Here is a 22,399-nt window from a genome sequence, read left to right as displayed (position 1 = left end):
TGTCCGAAAAAGTGCAAAATCCCCACAACCTAGCGATAAAAAAAAGCTAAAATGAAGCACTACTGCTTATTTTGATAAAATAACCTTTAATTTCAAAATAAAATTTTGTTTCTTTCAAGTTACCAAGGCTAAACTCGGTATGAAGGTGATTCGAATTTTTAAAGGACAACCAGTAAAAATACCCCATTTTAACAGCCTGCTGACGCGTAAACAAGCACGGTGACCCCATTTTTTTATTACATTTTTTTAATGTTTATATCATAAATGTTAATTATACCAAGTTTCAAAAAAAGTTTGATAGTAGAACAATTTCAAAGGAATTACCTTAAGTGTCAATTTACTAGGCTGTTATTAGGTTAACTTCGTTATTCAATGTTTTTATTTTCCTGATATATATATATATATACTCAGAGTAACGTCGTTGATTTATAACCGATATATATATATATATATATATATATATATATAACTGCAGACAGTGCACACTGTTTCGACCTATGTGGGTCTCATCAGTGCAGTGCAGACACTGGGCCAAGCTCTGGAATAAACCATTGCCTGGGCGCTACACTTGTGGGACCAAGTGCAGACATGTTGCCATGCGAGAGTGCTCAGATCACAACTAATATATATTATATATATATATTTATATATATATATATATATATAGGGGAGTCGTTAACGAAACTCTCAGGCCAACAAAGGTGCACCGCGCCAGGAGGATCAATAAAGATTCGCAGTCCAAACCTCACAGCCAACACGAACGTAGAAAGTTTAAAAAAATTGCGAGGATGGACAACTTCTGACGTAAAAAATAAGAACGTCTGAGAACGTCTGCGCAGGAGGCTAGTCTACCCTTAGGCTGAATAAAACAAGACTGGTTTCTGTTTTGATTATTTCTGGGGGGAGATAAACCTCCCCTGGTTGGGTCAGTTCACCAGGGATATAGCTTCCAAATTGGCAAAATGTACGAAGCTCTCACCACAATGATAATAAACATTCGACACGAAAGTTTGTGGTACATCATTGATGAACACAAGAAAACAAGTATCAGTCAGTTTGATTGACCGCTTGTTAATCAACTCGGGCAAGTAAGTGGATGCGTTTTTAGACATTTAAGTATTTGATAATTTTGAGGTCAAATATCTCTCCTTGCCAGAAAGCTACCATACTACTTTCATTTGTTATCCATCATGTCGTCTTGGAAAAGCATTAAAATATTTTTGGGCCCTGCCTTTTTTTCGCCTCAGAGGCCACTCAAAAACTACAACTGTGACAATTTTTTTATTATAACTCCACCTATCATTTTGGCTATGATTAAAGCGAATAAACACTTTCTATAGCTGGCTCTTTTACAAAATAATTGATCAAGGAGCATGTTACCCATTGATAGGAAAATCGTACCGTTTCCGTCATGCTGTTTGTTATTTTGTAGATTTGCTAGAATATTCAGCTATTTTTGCTACCGTAGGCATGAAACGCCAGATAGTCTTTTAATTTACTGTTTATCATAATCATGATAAGATCATGCGGTTAGCAACCCTTTTTTTACAAGAAATTGTGCCTTCTACCTTAAACACGAAGGCGCGCTATATAAGGAAGTCTTCCCTGGGAAGACCTAGCCTCATTTGTCACTCACCGTTGACGTGCGCGGGTCAAATTTAAAATGGCGGCCGATTTGAACACTCGAAAGGTAAGGTATACGAGAATTGCTGTGCCTTTCCTGTCTTTACTTGCCCTAGAATTGAAATATCTTTATCTAACACCAAGTAGTACTTCACAGATTAGAATTTTATTAGACGAAAGTTTAATCGAGGAGCTGAACGGTTGGCTTACCGTGAACAACGGGGAGATCGTTCGAGTAGAGAAACCACGAAAGAAAAAAATCAACGCCAGGGTAAGTTGGCTCTTCAACGAATCATATTTACAACAAGATTACAAACTGATGTTATTCCACTATTCGCAATTTATATGCCAATGTAATGTCAAGTCCGATCCGAGGGGGTATTGTATAATACTGTCAGACCGTGATACATAAATATTCAATGTGCTGTTTCCAATGATCGAGAACTCGCAAAACGGATATATCAAGGCCATATTTTGGGTCATACTTTTTAATCTAAATTGTATGCCCTTTTCTGCTAGCTACAAAATCTTATAGGCTTTTTAGTTTGCCGAAACATATTTTTACCCGCCATTTGCAACGTTCTCGAACGATGTCCTTACAACGCTTTACCAGTTCAAAACAGGTTATGTTCCCATGCATCATTCTAATTTTGCTTTCTTTGACAGTTTCCGAAGACAAGGAAGCCACGGAAAATGCAGCGGCAACATGTGTCGAGCTGCAGCACGAGCTCATTAGTCAAGAGATCGACAATAGATGTTTTCATACAATTCTAAACCGCCACGGTTTATAGCGCGATCTTATTTACATAGCCAGGAAGGAAGCATTGGGATGTTACGTGGAAGATGTTTGAAAGGTCATGCCAGTCTGTGCTGTGGAAGATCTTCGGAAACGGTGGCCAAATCCTGATGGAGTGCCCTACTGTGCTCACCGTCGTTCATAAAATCAGCATTACAATACTCCATCAGCACTTCCCTCTAAAATAGTATACATTTCTTTGTATAGTGACAATAAGGTACAATAGAAGCTATATTGTTTCACAATATACTGTATGCCCTAATTCTGAACTCCACTATGCAATATCTTTAGGGATTGATCAGCATTTTCCATGTTCTTCTTCCACTGCTGGTACCTTAGGTTGTGATCCTACTAGGTGAAAAAAAAAAAAGGAATTGGGTTGTAGTTTATTTCCTCTCAATAAAGATTATACACAGATGCTATTTATAATAATTGTCATTGAGTCGCTAAGATTTCTGAGCATATGAATCCAAAATGATGTCATCATTCAAGAGAATTAAATGAACATCATCAACTGAAAAAAGGAGTCATTTCAACAGAAAATGGAAAAGCAACTGAATTAATACTTTGCCTTGAACCATCCTTGATCATTAATAAACCCATTCCAAGACCAAAGCTACATCATCTCTGAAAAGGAAAGCAAACAAGTGGTAGCCTTATATCGTGACACTTTAAGAGCTTCTGCAAACAACCTAGAGGCTGTCAAATACACACTAGGCAAGGCATATGGTAAAGCCTACAAGCATCGTCACTATTTTATACGTGTAAATACAAGTACTGTCTTGAATAAAATGGATGCAAATGTGAAAGAGACACTAATTTCAAATGAATTCAGTCTTAATAATAAGTTGTGATTGAACATGACCATAGATGGATTACAACAATAACAACTTTATCAGTGAGGAAAACAATGTCAATGTGTTGTAAATTGTAAAGTGCACTCAATGCATGACATGACACGAGTGAATGATTTAGTACTTTTTTTGATCAACAAACACCAAAAGTCTGGTTTATGTTTGATGCCTTTAGATTATTAGATAACATGCTGGTAACAGATTAAATATATTATTACAAAACTAAAGAGCACCACACAGTCATTGACATATGAACTTTTATAAATACTTACCATGCCAAGTGTCAAAGGAATTCTTGATGCCTCTTTGCTCAAACCAATTTTTCGATGATCTGACACAGTCATAGGCCACCTCTGTTAAGTTGTATGCTAAAAGCAGGGGTATGTTTGATATGTTATGGTTTTTAGTAAAACAGGAATCCCACATCATAACAGCCAACAGCCAAAATGGAGAAACAGAGCTATCGATTTATTAAAAATGCTGCGGGGGGGGGGGGGGGGACAAAAATCACAAAGACGACTGATAAGATGATAGAAGTGGAAACAAGCTTTCAGAAAAGTGAGGCACAAAGTGAGGCACAAGTTATCAAATTCATGGGGCTTAGCATTCGGTTGGAATTGCTTACCTCATAGAAATAGCTGCCACTGTAGAATGCAGTCATGTCTGGCATCTGTTATCATACACTGAAAGAGTAATTAGAATAAAAAATGAATGGAAGGAAACTGAGCATTGAAGGTAACTTGAATGAAGGTACAAAATGACCTAGCACGTACTGCATAAGGTGTTATTTCAAATTTTTCCCACTGCAAATAACTTCAACAACACTGAACACACACAACGAACAAGTAGCTGGTTGCATGTCAACTTACATCCCCACTTGCAATATAGCCCTGCGTAGCTTTAACTTCTGCCCTTGCACCAGCCATTGTCTTGTTGCACAATTCCTGAACTACAGACCTATATCCAAATCCCTGGTCTTTATATACTGCCAAACAAAATGATACAGCCCAATAAGCTGCAAGGTACAGTAAAAGCTAGATTTAAATCATGATATATATCTTGTTAACCAAGTGCGAGGGCCGTACTGGGAGAATATCGGCCGGAGGTCTTGACAGTATGGACCGAGTGCAGGGAGGTCCGTACCAAAGAAGAGAGAGGGCTAATATTCTCCTAGTACAGTCCCGAGCAAGTTTGGTTAATAAGAGATTTATCATACGACTGAAGAAAGCTTTTTCACAAGTGCAGGATGATTCAGGACAATGCCGGGTCCAATTCTTAGATAATATTGGACCGGCAATAGAGCATTTTGATTGGTTGATTTTAGATACTGGCCCTCTGGCTGCCTGAGTCTTGTAATAAAGTTTATTACAGACTTCACAACACTGCTGTTAAAACACAGAGAGGATCACATCCTAGAAATAGTAAAGATAGTGTACAACAGTGTATGCGTTAAAAACCACATACTTGTGTCTATTGTTTTGTCCATCACACAGCCAATGCCAGCGGCCTCAGTAAAACCATCATACTGAGTTTCAGTAAGTCCAGTACATGTGAATGCAGGAACCATTCTGAAAATATATATTCTCTTAGTATCACTCACCTGAGCATACAGATTTATTACAAGAGACAAAACATGGGAGAACAGAATGGAAAGCCATAATTTACATAATCGAAGAGGATATATCTGTACATGTAAACTCATCATCATATGATGCTCATGCTCATGCGCATGCTCGCTGGTTTACTCTAGTTTGAGCATTCTGGCATGGCTTAGACGATACCACAAAGGTTGGGTCGTTTGGGGTGACCATCTCGGTTCTCCCCCATCCTAGCATTAGCACTGCACTGATGAGGCCCAGAAGGCCGAAACAGTACTGTCTGCAGTTAGTTCACCCCAAACGACCCAACCAGTACTGTCTGCAGACGGTCACCCCAAACGACCCAACCTTTGTGGTATCGTCTAAGCCATGCCAGAGTGCTCAAACTAGAGTAAACCAGCGAGCATGCGCAATTGCAACGGCAATGACTCATCCTAGATAGAGTGCTCAATTTGGACATGAAAGCAAAGCTTTGTATGCCAAAGAGCTATATCTAACTGCAGACAGTACTGTTTCGGCCTTCTGGGCCTCATCAGTGCAGTTTTTTTTTATGTTTAAGGTGGACGGCCGGGCCCCGATGAAGGGAGGTGCAATCCCGCCGACCTACATGTCTAATCCCAACCCATTGGCTTACGTGCAATGCCTTAGGGAAGGGGACCACCAGAAACGAGGGCCACCAGACGCCAAACTCGCTGGGGAATCGAACCCCACCTCACTTAAAAATTAACACACTCACACCCAAAAATTAAACACACCCGCTCATTACTTAACTAATTATTTTCTTTTGTTTTTCTTTTTATGACCTTAATTAATTACTTTGGGAACTTTTTGTTGAAAAATTTTATAGCAGTCTTAAAGTCCTCATCTTTCAAACCAATAAAGCGGGGATCTGAAGTCCAAGGGCAAAAACGTTTTCGCTGATCAGGCGGTTTACGATAATCAACCGCAATCTCCCACAGGATTGCACGGTGGTCTGCAGAACAGGCTGCCAATTCCGGAACTTCAAGGAAAACATCAGGGCCATTGCGGATATCACTCATGGGTGAAACCACAGGACTTTTAGATGGGGCCTGTTGAGTCCTCTTAACTGAAACGGGAACAGAGGAAGCGGGGCGTTTCCGGGAAACAGTGGTCCAGGGACCACTTTCACCAGCCATGTCAGAGTCAGCAGGGTTAGCAAAGCCCTCGGTTGCTGGTATAATAACCTCATTTCCAGTCGCCTCACAAGAGGCGAACCGGTCTTCGCTTGCATCTGAGTCTGGAGATGAACCAACTTCATCCTCAGAGTCTTCAATAACAGTGTCGGGGGTCTCTTCTTCGGCGGGAGTGATCATCGCTGGAGGAACAGCCACGGGATCAGCTACAGGCTCGATAGCCGCAGGGGCCATTGCTGGATTGGGACAATTCCGGGCCAGATGACCTTCTTTAGCACACTTGAAACATTTACCCTTGACAGGGCATTCAGAGGAACGGTGGCCAACTTTGTGACACAAGTCACACCGTAGGGGCTGACCCCTATACCAAACCTTACATCTAGCCCCACGTACGGAGATAAACCTTGGAATCTCCTTCTTCACCACCATTGAAACTATCCTAGACCCTGTGGATACAGACGGTCTCTCAGGCCAGACTTGATGCCTCACGCTCTTAATGGGGCCATAGGCTGACAGGGCAGAGGTGATGGCTTCATTTGGACCCTCAAAAGGGAACCAGGAAACCACAACGGTTGACATCTGGGGAGGGGGGGGCGGGGGCTGAGCCACCCTACACTCCACCCCATCCAGTACCACTACACCTAACTCCTCAAAATGAGCCTTAGCAGGCTCACCACCAGCAACAAAAGTGACTCTGGCCACACGACCAGGACACGCTTGAACTGCCGCAACACCATATTGAGACTCAGTCTCAAAAAACCCGAGGATCAAGGGCATGACGTCCGGGAAAGACAACCCCTCAGGGAGCCCCCGACAGTCAATGTCGATTGACCTCTTAAAAGCAACAACCATTGTGAGACCAAGGTAAGTTCGGCTCCACCCAAGAAATCCCAAAAAAGGATGGGTGACCGACCCGAATAAAAGAAAAAACCACTGCCAAGGAGGAAAAAGTCGCAAGTTTTCCCTCCCGGCAGGTACTCACTTATCCGACTAGAACTCCAAAAAAACAAACAAGCACACCACAAAACAAACTCCCAACCACTAGGGAAAGGAGCGAACACTTACCAACCAGCAAAAGTCGAGTCAGTGCAGTTTTTTTTATGTTTAAGGTGGACGGCCGGGCCCCGATGAAGGGAGGTGTAATCCCGCCGACCTACATGTCTAATCCCAACCCATTGGCTTACGTGCAATGCCTTAGGGAAGGGGACCACCAGAAACGAGGGCCACCAGACGCCAAACTCGCTGGGGAATCGAACCCCACCTCACTTAAAAATTAACACACTCACACCCAAAAATTAAACACACCCGCTCATTACTTAACTAATTATTTTCTTTTGTTTTTCTTTTTATGACCATAATTAATTACTTTGGGAACTTTTTGTTGAAAAATTTTATAGCAGTCTTAAAGTCCTCATCTTTCAAACCAATAAAGCGGGGATCTGAAGTCCAAGGGCAAAAACGTTTTCGCTGATCAGGCGTTTTACGATAATCAACCGCAATCTCCCACAGGATTGTACGGTGGTCTGCAGAACAGGCTGCCAATTCCGGAACTTCAAGGAAAACATCCGGGCCACTATTGCGGATATCGCTCATGGGTGAAACCGCAGCACTTTTAGACGGGGCCTGTTGAGTCCTCTTAACTGAAACGGGAGCAGAGGAAGCAGGGCGTTTCCGGGAAACAGTGGTCCAGGGACCACTTTCACCAGCCATGTCAGAGTCAGCAGGGTTAGCAAAGCCCTCGGTTGCTGGTATAATAACCTCATTTCCAGTCGCCTCACAAGAGGCGAACCGGTCTTCGCTTGCATCTGAGTCTGGAGATGAACCAACTTCATCTTCAGAGTCTTCAATAACAGTGTCGGGGGTCTCTTCTTCGGCGGGAGTGATCTCCGCTGGAGGAACAGCCACGGGATCAGCTACAGGCTCGATAGCCGCAGGAGCCATTGCTGGATTGGGACAATTCCGGGCCAGATGACCTTCTTTAGCACACTTGAAACATTTACCCTTGACAGGGCATTCAGAGGAACGGTGGCCAACTTTGTGACACAAGTCACACCGTAGGGGCTGACCCCTATACCAAACCTTACATCTAGCCCCACGTACGGAGATAAACCTTGGAATCTCCTTCTTCACCACCATTGAAACTATCCTAGACCCTGTGGATACAGACGGTCTCTCAGGCCAGACTTGATGCCTCACGCTCTTAATGGGGCCATAGGCTGACAGGGCAGAGGTGATGGCTTCATTTGGACCCTCAAAAGGGAACCAGGAAACCACAACGGTTGACATCTGGGGAGGGGGGGGCGGGGGCTGAGCCACCCTACACTCCACCCCATCCAGTACCACTACACCTAACTCCTCAAAATGAGCCTTAGCAGGCTCACCACCAGCAACAAAAGTGACTCTGGCCACACGACCAGGACACGCTTGAACTGCCGCAACACCATATTGAGACTCAGTCTCAAAAAACCCGAGGATCAAGGGCATGACGTCCGGGAAAGACAACCCCTCAGGGAGCCCCCGACAGTCAATGTCGATTGACCTCTTAAAAGCAACAACCATTGTGAGACCAAGGTAAGTTCGGCTCCACCCAAGAAATCCCAAAAAGGGATGGGTGACCGACCCGAATAAAAGAAAAAACACTGCCAAGGAGGAAGAAAGTTGCAAGTTTTCCCTCCCGGCAGGTACTCACTTATCCAACAAAAATCCTCAGAAACCACTAAAACAAACCAAAACAAACTCCCAACCACTAGGGAAAGGAGCGAACACTTACCAACAAGCAAAAGTCGAGTCAGTGCAGTGCTAATGCTAGGATGGGGGAGAACCGAGACGGTCACCCCAAACGACCCAACCTTTGTGGTATCGTCTAAGCCATGCCAGAGTGCTCAAACTAGAGTAAACCAGCGAGCATGCGCAATTGCAACGGCAATGACTCATGCTAGATAGAGTGCTCAATTTGGACATGAAAGCAAAGCTTTGTATGCCAAAGAGCTATATCTAACTGCAGACAGTACTGTTTCGGCCTTCTGGGCCTCATCAGTGCAGTGCTAATGCTAGGATGGGGGAGAACCGAGACGGTCACCCCAAACGACCCAACCTTTGTGGTATCGTCTAAGCCATGCCAGAGTGCTCAAACTAGAGTAAACCAGCGAGCATGCGCATGACAAACTTTCCTGGGATATTTTTCTTCGATAATGCTTACTTGCAAAGTAGGTCATGTACATATTATACTCACCTAACATTGGCGTAGTACTTTGCAGGGTGTCCCAAAACTCCAAAACTGAGCCAAGTAACTGAGTCACTACACAGAGGGAACTTCAATCTTACAAACGTGCCCTTGACTTGAAAAAGTAGCTGAAGCCTATTTGTAATCTTCGCCACAAAATTCACAAAATGGATTCTCGGCCATTCGAGCACATCTGTCTTGGTGATGGATGAAGAGCTACTATACACAGCTCATGAACAAATCATTTCAAAATACGAGAGAAGTCTTTCCATTAAATCAGTATTTTGCGTCTGTCTACCTATACCAAGAGCCGATTTAGCGTTGCTTATCCTCTGTTTGATAGCTTGCAAACGACTTTGCTGATCCTTTTTTACTTCAATTGTCAGACTGAAAATGGGTTTCGTTCCGCTGGATCTCGCCGTTCATTTGCACGTTTGTTGATTTTTGTACGTTTCTTTTTATCTGGAGGGGGAAAGCTGTCCATTTTCCGAGTCGAATCGTAGAATAACCTCAACAAAAGGTCTCACACTGAGAGAAATTCTCTCAGACAATTCCGATCTTACGAAGCGAAGTGACGATTATTTCGTTCGCGTTACTGCTCGATCGGGCCTGGAATACATCGCATATTGGCGCATAAATTCACTGGAACACTGCTTGCCACGGTACCAGTGAAATGAAGACTCGCAATAGACAAAGATAGCCCCACGGATAGCCTGTTGGGTAGGGGAGGCTCGAAATGGCGGGCGATTTGAATTTGAAAGTAAAAACGCAAGTTTTTTTACATGAAACGAGGAAATATTGTACTCCAAACAAAACTACTCACAGAAAAAAATAACTCTACTGATATCTTGCGACCGTTTCTGGGTATGTTTTATTGCTTTTGACAAGTATAACAAATACTAAGTGTTCGTTGCGTTTCTCCTCATAGTCCTCATCTTTATTTTTTTGGGGTGAATTCAAAATTAGGGGGAGGAGCTAATGCCCTTTTATAGCGCGTCTTCGTGTTTAAAAGGAAATACCAATATCTCAAGTAAATTCGCAAGTTACGCTTTAATTCCCGGAAATTGGATTCAAATAGTGTTGTTATTATTACTTAAAGTTCCCCTGAGACGAGAATTGACCATTTTACTTTGGCCTAAATTGTTTACACAATGTTGAATTGTAAAAGAAAAAATCCAAGCCCCAGATGGGACCTGAACCCACGACCCTCCGTGATCTAGTCGGATGCTCTAACCACTGAGCTACTGGAGACTCTATGGTGAGCAGGGGTCAATTTATGGGCCTCGACTGGAACCGCATCGCGCGGCTACACAGCCAAGTATTGGTAAGCACTTGTGAAAACTCACTAACAGCATCACGCTGTCACATTAAGGCATATCAAGATGCGGCCAACCAACCTCCAAAGTGAGCATGTAAAGATGAAACAATTTTTAGTGTAACAGAAAAAATCCGAGCCCCATCTGCGGCTCGGATTTTTTCTATTACACTAAAAATTGTTTCATCTTTACATACTAATGCAGTAAATGGTTTGAACCGGGGGTAACATGTGAAGGTGTAGTCTGATCGTCCGGGTGAGTGTAGTCCTGAGAAGGACTGTTGTCGGTGGTAGTGACTGACGTTTCGACAACCTGTGCGGAAGTCATCATCAGAGTCAAGTGAATGATTGTTGTCAGTAGAATGTTCTTATTCCAGTTCGTGTGAAATGATCGGTTGGTTTTACCGTGATGTCATTGGCTGTAAGACTCAAGTGACGTAAGTCGGTCGTGATTGGTCTGTTTCGATCTGTTGGTAAAGTTAGGTCGTTCTTTTTCGGTCGTTTGTGATGTTTATGTCATGAATGAGTCGTTTGTATGGAGCGGGTAGTTGTTGACATCTGTTTAGGGGAGTCTGTTCTAAGTTAGTAAACCAGCTTTCCAGAGTCAGTCGTTGAAAATAGTCAGTGCTGCAGGTTAGGCATTGCGCAGAGTCCCAGTCAAAGTTGTGGTTGGTAAGTCGATGGTGTTCAGCGATGTGATTGCTGACATCACCTTTCCTCGTCGCCCGTCTGTGTTCAGTCAGTCTTGTTGTGAGGTTTCTGCCAGTCTCACCGATGTAGGAGGCTTGGCAGTCGGAACAATTGATCTTATAAATCGTTCCCTGTCTGTTCCTCGGTTCGTCTTTGTCTTTAACGTTGGTTAGTAACTGACGTAGTGTGGTGATGGGTTGTAAAGATCACGCTGTAAAGATCACGGTCTTGTTCCGGCCGGGCTCAAACTTAAGTCCCCGTTGAACACACAGGGGGCCATCCAGATCGTCAAAGCCACCTGCAGACGACTGGTCAAAGCGCGGATAAATGATTGCCACAGAAGACTCAAACGCCACAGAAACAAACTACGACAAGTACACGACCAACAGAAATAGCTGATACCAACTGACCTACTTGACACCGTTACGACAATTGCCGACAAACGAGCCAACAAGACGACTGAACGCGCCCGCACTGGACATCAACAAAAATTGACACGACTGCTACGCGACAAAGAAAAGAGACGAAGCAAACCGGACGACAACTGGGTAAGTAACATTTCTTCTCGTTCCTTAGACAAGACTGAAACTCAGGTACTATCATACGGACTAAAACACTCAGTAACACCTAAACGCATACCGACCGAGGCTATTGTATCGAGTGTTGAGGCGGCCCTGTCTCGGCAACAAGAGCTATCTGAGCCGACCAAGGATAACATCAGAAGCAGAATTGCCTCCACTATACAATCAACGTCACTAAATGACAGCAACTTGACTAAAGACGAACAACGCGCACTGAAACGACTGAGAAACGACGAGAACATAGTCATCCTACCAGCCAACAAAGGACGAGTTATTGTTGTTATGGACAAAACTGACTATCACGACAAAATGGACGGTATAGTTAACGACAAACGAACCTACGAAGAACTCAAACGTGACCCAACTCCTGCACTTCAACGTAAACTCAACAGTAAACTACTGACACTCAAGAAAACGAACGCCTTTGACACCCAACGGTACTATCGACTGAGGTTCTCGGTACCACAGCCACCGAAACTCTACGGTTTGCCGAAACTACACAAACCTGGTTTCCCGATGCGACCTACTGTTTCTTTCTGTGGCTCTCCCACATACCAACTATCCAACTACCTGAAGACAATACTACAACCGCTAACCGACAAATCCAGACATAAACTACAATCCACTGAAGACTTCATTAACGCTACCAAGACTGTTCAGATACCTGACGACTACACACTAGTGTCATTTGATGTGAAATCACTGTTCACAAGTATTCCACTTCAATTGGCATTACAATGCACTGAGACTGCAATCTGACAATCTACTGACCCACTACCGCTACCGACAGACGACATCATGGACTTGCTAAACATTTGCCTAACGTCTACTTACTTTCAGTACAACGGGAAACACTACAAACAGTTACACGGCACTGCCATGGGGTCTCCAGTTTCTGTTGTTATAGCAGAAATTGTGATGCAGAACATCGAGGAACGCGCCCTTTCGACTTGCCGACAAACGATACCGCTTTGGTTACGTTACGTTGACGACACCTTCACCGCCGTTCGACACGACGAAATTGACGCATTCCACCGCCACCTTAATGAACAAAACACTGACATACAGTTTACCAGAGAAGTCGAAGAAAATGGCAAACTTCCTTTCCTAGACTGCCTGGTAAGCCACAACGACAACTCATTACGGACGACAGTTTACAGGAAACCGACACACACCGACAGATTACTAGACGAGTCATCCTACAACCCTACATCACACAAAGCCACAACTATCAGAACTCTAACACGACGCGCACAACTAGTATGCGACTCGACAGACAGCTTATCCGACGAGAACAAATACCTTCACCGTGTTTTTACGAAGAACAACTACAACAACGACTTCATCCGACGAAACACTCACCAACCCACTACCACTACCGAAACAAACGACACCGCAACCCCTACGACTACAGCAACCATACCGTACATAAAAGGCATGTCTGAAAACATCTCCCGCATATTACTACCCTTCAATATCCGCGTCGCCCACAAGCACATCACCACGCTACGTCAGTTATTAACCAACGTTAAAGACAAAGACGAACCGAGGAACAGACAGGGAACGATTTATAAGATCAATTGTTCCGACTGCCAAGCCTCCTACATCGGTGAGACTGGCAGAAACCTCACAACAAGACTGACTGAACACAGACGGGCGACGAGGAAAGGTGATGTCAGCAATCACATTGCTGAACACCATCGACTTACCAACCACAACATTGACTGGGACTCTGCGCAATGCCTAACCTACAGCACTGACTATTTTCAACGACTGACTCTGGAAAGCTGGTTTACTAACTTAGAACAGACTCCCCTAAACAGATGTCAACAACTACCCGCTCTATACAAACGACTCATTCACGACATAAACATCATAAACGACCGAAAAAGAACGACCTAACTTTACCGACAGATCGAAACAGTCCAATCACGACCGACTTACGTCACTTGAGTCTTACAGCCAATAACATCACGGCAAAACCAACCGATCATTTCACACGAACTGGAATAAGAACATTCTACTGACAACAATCATTCACTTGACTCTGATGATGACTTCCGCACAGGTTGTCGAAACGTCAGTCACTACCACCGACAACAGTCCTTCTCAGGACTACACTCACCCGGACGATCAGACTACACCTTCACTTACGTACTAATGTTGAATTAGACCCTTTTTGCCATTAAAAACTCAATACAAACCTTCCATGACCAATTTTTACCGCTTCAAAGTCGTCCAAAAATCGTCCGCACTATTGAAACATGTTCCAGTCGAGTTCGCAAAAACGTCATCATGACGTCAAACGACAAACTTATGCTTTGCTTTGTCACAACTCTCTTTATTTGCTGCACAGAGAATCACACAAATTACTTTTTTGAGAACTGTTTCGTTGTCAGTCGGGAAATGTCGACTTTTTCAGATGATGAATTGTCCCAGAAATCATCTGAAGCTTCTGTGGATAGTTTTGCGCCGACAAACGATTAATTTTTGCTATGCGAATAAAGGTAAACACAGAACGGCACGGACTCCCCATGTGGCTTTTGTGGTCGCATCGCTTTATCGCCTTCGAACTGTATTTTTGCTTGTCGTAGGGGATTTTCCTTTTTTTGTAAGAAATGATCGGGTGATTAGTAAAAATAGTTTTCGACAATGGCTAATTGTGTATCCGAAGGCGGATATTGGGAGTTTGTGAAAGCCATTTCTAAGCCATCAATGTGTTTTCCCCGATGCATTTCGTCAATGATCTCATTAACCCTTTCCTACGTGTTTTTTACTATCGGTGCTTTGAGAAGTTTGAAGTGAACTCTGTTGTTGAGTTGCACTTTGGCCTCTTTTGTTTTTTCTGTCTTATTCGTGGTGACTATTGTTGTGTTGCTTCAACTCTTTTAGAGCCGTGACCTCCTTGCGTTACAAAGTATTTCTTAGCTTAGATGTAGTCTGTAAGTAGCGTTATGACAATTTCCCAAGTAGCTCTGAACGGTGATAGAAGACTGAACCGGTGGCATTCAGTTTGATATGAAACAGAAGTGGTTTTTTGTTTTGTCCGTAAAAGGTGTAACAGAGGCGCATTCGTCTTGCGAATAAATCTCGCAAAAGTTGGCCTGATTTTAAATTCGTTTGTCACGGGCGTTGGGATGAATTTGAGACCCTTTGATAGCACGCTGACTTGGCTGTCAGATGGTTGATAGTTTGACAGGTTTTTAAATAAATTTTCATTTTCTCGGTTTTCTGGCTGCAAGCCTACATTTTAAAGTGTTTTACGCTCTGTGTCTTAAGCTGTTTGTTCTGCTTTCGTTGATATTAAAGCCAGCTTTTTTTAGAATCAGAGCACACAATTGTATTTTTCATCTCCTTTGTATAAAAGTGAGCTCTTTGAGGTCAGAAATCTCAATCCTCAATTCGGCTATTTTATCATTCTTATCTATAATGTTCACCGAGCACTTTCCTTTGTGTAAGGTATTCTGTCAGAGAGTTGTTAAAGCTGGATATTGATCAGCTCATATGTAAAGGTGACGAAATCCGTGGAGGTTCGTAGACTTCGCTTTCCGGCGTCGAGACCGCACTGAGGACGGCTTTTCTTGTCCCTTCTCTTCTTGAACGGTAGACACTGAACCCGACAGAATTCTTCGCTTAGATCTTTTAAAGTACACAGATCTCTCGAAACAGTCCTCCGATAAGTGTTCGGAGTAGATTACAAATATTTCTGTAGGATTGAAGTTTACTCGGCGAGTCGCACAAATCGAATCTGTTTTACCCGCTCTGTTCTATTTGCAAGGCTCCGATGCAGAGAAATACCTGCAGCATGGTCTGCACGATTACTTCAGCTTTGAATTACGCATCGATGCCCAGTCATTTTTGTTTAGATTTGTAAGAATAGAGTAATACACTCTGTTATGTTTGCTTGACATTTTGCCATGTGAGATTTTTGCGTTGAGCCTTTGACGTCACTTTCTCTGAGTCCTGCGATCAACTTCCTGAACATGATCAAATAATTGCGAAAGAAAGGGAATAAAAACACCCGTATATTACGTCATTCGATCGTGGACTTGTGGACTTACTATATTAATAGGGCACTAACACAAAAAAACAAAAGAAAGAAATACCGAGAACAAGAGCGTCCCATTCTATGTGAGACACCAGTCTCACATATGTCGATTGGAAAAAAAAGCCATATTTCAGAATAATTGACACAGAAAAAATGTCAGCGCCATGCGCGCGTCGTATGTCAATATTGAAGAGAGTCACGTCCACCGAAGCAGTTATTATGACAACGGAGAAAACTGAGAAAAAAAATTTAAAAGAAGACGATCTTTAGCATGGCGGGCAATTCCCCGCGGATGATAAATAAGCATCAAATCAGCACGACCACCTTTCTCATCTCTGGATGAAAAACAATTGCATTTTTTCTGAACGTTAAATCATGTATGAACTCTGGGTTGTGGCTTGCATGAATTAGAAAATGTAACTTTTGATAGTGCTAAGTTGATTTCGAAACGATTGAGGAAAAGTTTCATTAGCGATATCGGATTTCTTGATGTGCTGAAACGATGCTGAAAAAATGCCTTCGTTGCAGTATAGTACATATATATGTTTCTAGAGAATGGAAACTTCTCATTCTTCCATTTCGCTTTTTCCCTTGTAAATTCCAATCAAAGTAGGACTCAGCGTTCTTGAAACACTTTACCCGTGTAAACATCAGGCTTTTCCTGTTGCTAAAAGTATTGTTTTATTCGACTCCAAATTTGAGCCTGAAAAACATCTTAACTTCATGAAGCTTAAATGTAGAGAAATTGATACAGTCTCGTTTTGCGGCTAAAATGACTCTCCTTTTACCCTTAAGTGAGTTTGTATTATAATTCAATTCGGTTCTCTTAATTTAATTGTTGTTTTATATTTCACCTTTTATTTCTCTGAGCCATACTGACTAAGCAGTGCTATTTCCCACGTTTGCTTCGAATTTTTTTCTTTTTTTCCCTGTGGCCAAGAATAAACACCAACTTGCATAGTCGAAATAAGGTCTATCAAAAGGGGTAATATGCCCATGTGTGAAAATGCTAATCAACTCAATACGGCTTAAACTGCAATAATTTTTCTAAAGACTGAAGTAGAATTAGATTTGTCATCGTCACAATGCAAAACAAATACTTGAAAATGATTTGGTAGCTCAGTGAAGAGAATAACTATAACCAATACGTTCGGCGAGTAAATTGAACAAATCTTGAAAATTGAGGGAGGAAGCTACTTTCAGTTAAGGCTGAGTTTGCCTTTGAGACCGGAGTTTCCCGGAAAGCTACAATTATGAAATTAATTTTACTTGAGCCCTAATTTTGGAGGTAAATAGAATGCTAGTATTGCGGAAAATAACGACCGCGCCCTTTCGAAACAAAAGTATTTCAGGGCACTTAAGGCCACTTATAGCACGGACTGTTTTGTACATCAGCCTAAAAAGTGTCGACAACTACGAAGGGAAAGTCTATCTCATAGTGAAGATAAATCAAAATGAAGGTAGGTAAATTCGCCTTTACGCTTAAAGCTTTCAATCGTATTCTTTAGCTAACCAATGGTTCAGAGAACAGATTTTCGTCTCACGTCCAAAGTGCAGCCCAGGTTATTCGTAATCATTCTTTAACTATTGCACTTTCATTTTCAGTTTGAGTGGCAGGTAAATTTTGCCAACCGTTTAAATGATGAAAAAGAAATTTTAATTGTAGATCAAACTATCAACTTAGCTCATCCTTATGTTTTCGCTTTAGTAGGTAATTGCACTTAAATTTTAAGAAAGTGTTGAAGTGTGGTCAAATTCATTTCATTACTCTCTTTATGAATTGCTGGCAAATTAATATTATGTTTTAATGATAATTTTGCGTTTCAAATATTTCCGTAATTGCCATGGATAAAGAAATATCCGAAGTTTCTCGTTAGAAATCTATGTTCAGATACATGAAACAAATGACTAATGGTCAAATTTTGCACGAAAATTTCATGCAGATAAATATAAACTTTGCTATCGCAGCAATTTAACAACAACGGAAAAAAATGGAAAAAAGTCAAACTGAAATTTGTTAAGGCACTGAGCTCAACAGAGAACTGTGAAGCTTCAGTGCTATCGTGTTAAATTTGCATGCAGCACATTAAGAATGCGATGAAAGTTACTTTTCGCGAATGCTTATGTTCTGCCAGAAAACACCTTATTAACTGTAAGAGAGAACACCAGTGTCTCGTCACCAATTCCACTCTTGGCTGTGGCTTCTAGTTCATGTAAGATACGGATATTTATCGATGATTCAAAATAAACTGATACTTGATACCATTTTTCAACCGTCTGGTCCATTTCCTTAACCTTGAGAGGTGGTTACAATTGATTACTATACATTTCTTGAGAGAAACCTCCCTCTTCAGATATTTCTTTCTATTAATTCAACGTTGACTTAGATCAACTTATGAGGGCATGGCTTTCTCCTTACTTACTTGACATCCGCATTACTATGGCTTCCGGCTTTAAGCAAAAGGAAACGATTAGGATTTTTTCCATATCAACTCTTTTAGTATCGTCGAATATGGCCCTTTTTTATCCACCAAGATCTGGCGATATATCAACGATATATCGCGAATTTTGTTTCCACATATGAGAGGTTAATCGATGAGATATCAGGGGTTTCCCGCGATATCTCGTTCCAGTGAAATGTCGCTACAACGATAAATCGTCGAACACCACAATATATCGCTATGGCGATTCATCATAGATAGAGGGATAAGTCATCGCGATATGTCGTTCTAGTGATACATATTTTTTTGTTCGGCGAGAAATACATGTGTTAGATACATCGTTCAATAATATATTTCAAACTAATCCCCTGCTTAACGATTATAAACAAATGGCTTCTGTCGTCTCCGATCCCTCTTATAATGAAACGACTCCGAAGTCGAAAGCTAATCACACTTAAGGCAGCACAATTAATTTAAGGATTTCGAAACACGATGAGTTGTATTTGAGTAATGGCCTCAATTTCAATAAGGAAACTGTGGTGAGGCAAGCCATCATATTCAGAATGAGTAACTTGATAAGCAAAGATTCAAGTTTTCTAAAATAAGATTTCACTGAAGCATAATACTATACAAGTTCCCGCGTATAAAAGTTTACGAATGAGCACGACTGACACAAATAGAGAAAGGGACTGTTAGCTCTAGTTTTTGCACTTTCCTTTTTCATTTTTCCACTAATGCTAACGGCGTTTCTTGATGCTAACTTTACATACTTCCCACATTCGGTTCGTGTGGCACCGATAAGGTTCGGTTTCTTCTCAAATCCTTAACGACCTTCACAACGCGGTCTGTCGACCTTCTGTTACTAGTTGACTATAACGAGTGCAATGCATCGCTCACTGTGCGATCTTTGCACAGTGGAGGAGTTCACTACGATTCCTCATTTGGCTAATTGCTATTGTATCAGGATGTTTGATGGCCCGTGTTTTTTTTTTCGTTTTTTTTTCCTGTCGATAAAAACTCTCCCACTTGCTTGAAGCTTTGTTTCTTTATCGAGGGTGGTCTGTGGTTTCGGTCTATTGTATTTTTCTCATTGATCTGGTGACTCTTGCAAGACTTCCTTGAAGATTTTTAAGTCTCGAGCCTATGACTTTTCTACAAGATCATAACTTTCCTTGTGGGGACAGTCAATTCTATTTCTTTTGTGAGATAAAAAAAAAAAAATAAAACCTCGAAACTCCACTTTCTAGCAAGGAATGAAGCGGTTTCAGGCTCCATTCCCGGATGTTGTGCTTAGTCTTACCCATTTCTGAATTAGTCCGGCATCACATTTAATTTACGCCAGACATTTTAGTAGATTACACAACTATTCCTAACCGTAAATCTAAGTCAGAATTGAATAAACGGTGTAATGTTGCCTCGCCGATTTACTACTTGGCGGTAAAGATATCTCGCCATCCGGGAACGATATATCCCTTTTTTTAAAATTATTATTTTTCAAACTTTGTTTGACACACTAAACGTTACTCAAAATATAGCGCATCTCGCTTTACTTTACCACCCACTGTGCGTACACTACTCAGCATCGGAGAATTTTAAAACAAAACGGCTATTTCGTGTCTCTCCCCTCACAGTATCGACACTATTTACAATACTACCATATTAACATTACATACACTGACATTTTTTGTTGTCCTAACGTCACTGACAAGAATATCAAATATTATCCTGCAACATGTGAGAAAACAGGAATGTGCATGGGGCAATATACGTATCTAATTGGTTAGTTGATTTTGATCATTAAATTACATTGAAAGTACTCGACAGCAGGAATTTCTGAGCATTTCTGTTTAAATTCCTTCTCGATCATTATTTGATGTAGCGATGTATTTCACGATTTGGCTTTCACCCTGCACTTAAAAGACAAATTCAGCAAAATCGTGTTTGATATTGTTTATTGATTTGACGTCACATAAATATTGACCGGAAACGATCGATATTTCGCTAAGCTGTAATATAACGACATCTCGCTCACTTTAGACGAGATGTCACCAGGCTGCGGTGATATCACGGTGAAAATTCTTGTTCAAATAAATTTGCCCTAGAATTTAGCGCAATATAACAGCTTCAGATAAGCTGAGCAAGCATTTTTCTTCCATGTGTGCGTAACACACACACACACAAAAAAAATTGTAGACAAATGTTGATACCCTCAAGGTTCAAATTAGAACCCCAGCTACGTGCATCTCTTTTGCCTGTTTATGTCCAATTGTGTTTCGTACCACTATTTTCCTTTCTGTGAACTGGTGCTGTCTGAGCGATCTACTTTTAATTTGGCGTAAACAGCCACGGAAGTAAGAACTGAGTTCTAGTTTCACTGACTCGTGTCTTCAAGGAACTGAAATGCTTCATGATAGCGTTGGAAAGGTATTTATAAGTTATTTTCTAAGGAGAAAGTTCAATGTCAATAATTAAAAATTATTCAGAATTTGTTTTGTATACTCACCGCGGCGGGAGAGAAGAATTGTTCAGTTGAGCTTAAACCTTCAACCTTAAACCAACTGTTTTTTTTGCTTTTTTTGTGTTTGTGTGTGTGCGTGTGTGTGTGTGTGTGTGTGTGTGTGCGTGTGTGTGTGTGTGTGTGTGTGTGTGTGTGTGTGTGTGTGTCGTTTTATTGGTCTCTTACGAAACCAAAATCGTATTCAAAGGGTAATTCAAGATCGCGGACTTTAAAGAGAATGCGAATGCTTTGGCCCACTTGGATAACGGCGAGAGCGTCCACTGACTTTTTCGACGTTTTACTTTGAAAGTGGAAATAAAAAGGCTACAACGAGAACCGCCTCTCCAAAACAAAATAACAATTCGCTGGAGGGCCAATCATAGCTCGCATTTCTTTGGAATCAGTGTAGCTATCCTTATTCTAAACGATGGCGATGATCGCAGTTTGATACCGAAACATCGCCTTCGACATACTCCGGCTTAATTTACACGAATTCCTTCTTTTCGTTACAGAATGTACGTACAGCATTTTGATTTATATCTTTATCCAGCTTGAATTACTCTTTTCTCTAGTTACATTTCTGATCTTTTTCTTTTCCTTTTTTTTTTTTTGTTGATACCGGTTTTTTGCAGGATGCTGTTTTCAAAGCCATTACTTTTTTTCTGCTCGCGACTTCAACCTCACACAGTAGGCCATAGGTCGAAAGAGATGATGTTGCCGATGCTGAACTTTACGCTTGGTACGACACTGAGGAAGATCATGCTCTCAACATCTTCACAAAGCGAGATGTTGGAGATGACGCCAATTCCTCAGAGCCAGACGACTGCCGAATAAATTGTCAATTTCTCAATAACGTCATTCAAAATGTTTCTGACAACGGAGAAAGAGACACGATATGCAAACTGGGAAAATGCGTGTGTTTTTCCAAAAGTTTTCTGAAGGGTAGACACGACGAATGTGATCAGTGTAGAGAAGTGAAAAACAAAAGGGTAACATAAATTTCACTGCGTTTTTTTGCTGACTTGTATAAACTGTTAATTAAAAACAACCCAATTTGATTTCTTAACTTATCAACGTCAGGTGACTCATTTTCTTCTTATGTTAAAATGTTAATTAAAACCTAACAAACTAAACAGAAATTATTTCCATGTAAATGCCAGTGTTGTGTAGGGGTGAAGGGATGGAGGCGAGGAGACCATGGCCGACCCAAAATTCCTCCTATTGAATAAATCTCATGTACGAGATGATATCATATACTGAAAATTCACCCGCAAGCCTCTTTGTATCAAAATGTTTCATGAAGTTTTGCTGCTCCCTAAGTGTTTTCTTCTAATTACAGTGTCTTGGAAATACTATCCAATTATAAGCTACCAATAGTCATCTTGAAAGTATGGCTCTGTATGAAACTGAGTATTTCGACGGAAACAAGCATAAGGCCAATTGCTTAATGATAAGTCTATAAAGTTGCTAAGTTTCGTTTAGCGCTTTGCGATGCATGGTCAAGGGATTTTACACAGAAAAATATCGTCCTTCTCGCTTCCTCAGCATTCCTGGTATCACTTCTATCATTTGTGCTTTG

General features: G+C 41.5%; 1 protein-coding gene and 1 pseudogene across 2 annotated transcripts; one reads left to right on the top strand and one right to left on the bottom strand.

Moving 5' to 3' along the window:
• The first annotated feature begins 1,574 nt into the window (after positions 1-1,574).
• On the top strand, positions 1,575-2,883 carry LOC148733302 (uncharacterized). The gene is made up of 2 exons (XM_088755735.1): positions 1,575-1,894; positions 2,290-2,883. The coding sequence occupies exons 1-2, from the start codon at positions 1,664-1,666 to the stop codon at positions 2,395-2,397; spliced, it is 339 nt and encodes a 112-aa protein (XP_088611861.1). The 5' UTR covers positions 1,575-1,663; the 3' UTR covers positions 2,398-2,883.
• A 673-nt stretch (positions 2,884-3,556) lies between these two features.
• Positions 3,557-9,808, bottom strand: LOC148733301 (uncharacterized; annotated as a pseudogene). Its single transcript, XR_016000874.1, has 5 exons — positions 9,258-9,808; positions 4,738-4,841; positions 4,143-4,258; positions 3,899-3,956; positions 3,557-3,641 (listed from the first exon to the last, which is right to left on the bottom strand). The product of XR_016000874.1 is annotated as an uncharacterized LOC148733301 (transcript).
• Positions 9,809-22,399: the final 12,591 nt, after the last annotated feature.

This window comes from Stylophora pistillata, chromosome 4 (assembly GCF_964205215.1).
Source record: "Stylophora pistillata chromosome 4, jaStyPist1.2, whole genome shotgun sequence".
NCBI lineage: Eukaryota > Metazoa > Cnidaria > Anthozoa > Scleractinia > Pocilloporidae > Stylophora > Stylophora pistillata.
Note: the sequence above shows the minus strand (reverse complement) of the source record. Positions and strands in the feature narration are given on the sequence as shown.

Bases quoted from the DNA above. Each gene is read 5' to 3' on its own strand.
- LOC148733302 (XM_088755735.1), top strand. From the start codon at position 1,664: ATGGCGGCCGATTTGAACACTCGAAAGGTAAGGTATACGAGAATTGCT. The intron at 1,895-2,289 runs GTAAGTTGGCTC...TTTCTTTGACAG, and splicing joins AGAAAAAAATCAACGCCAGG to TTTCCGAAGACAAGGAAGCC.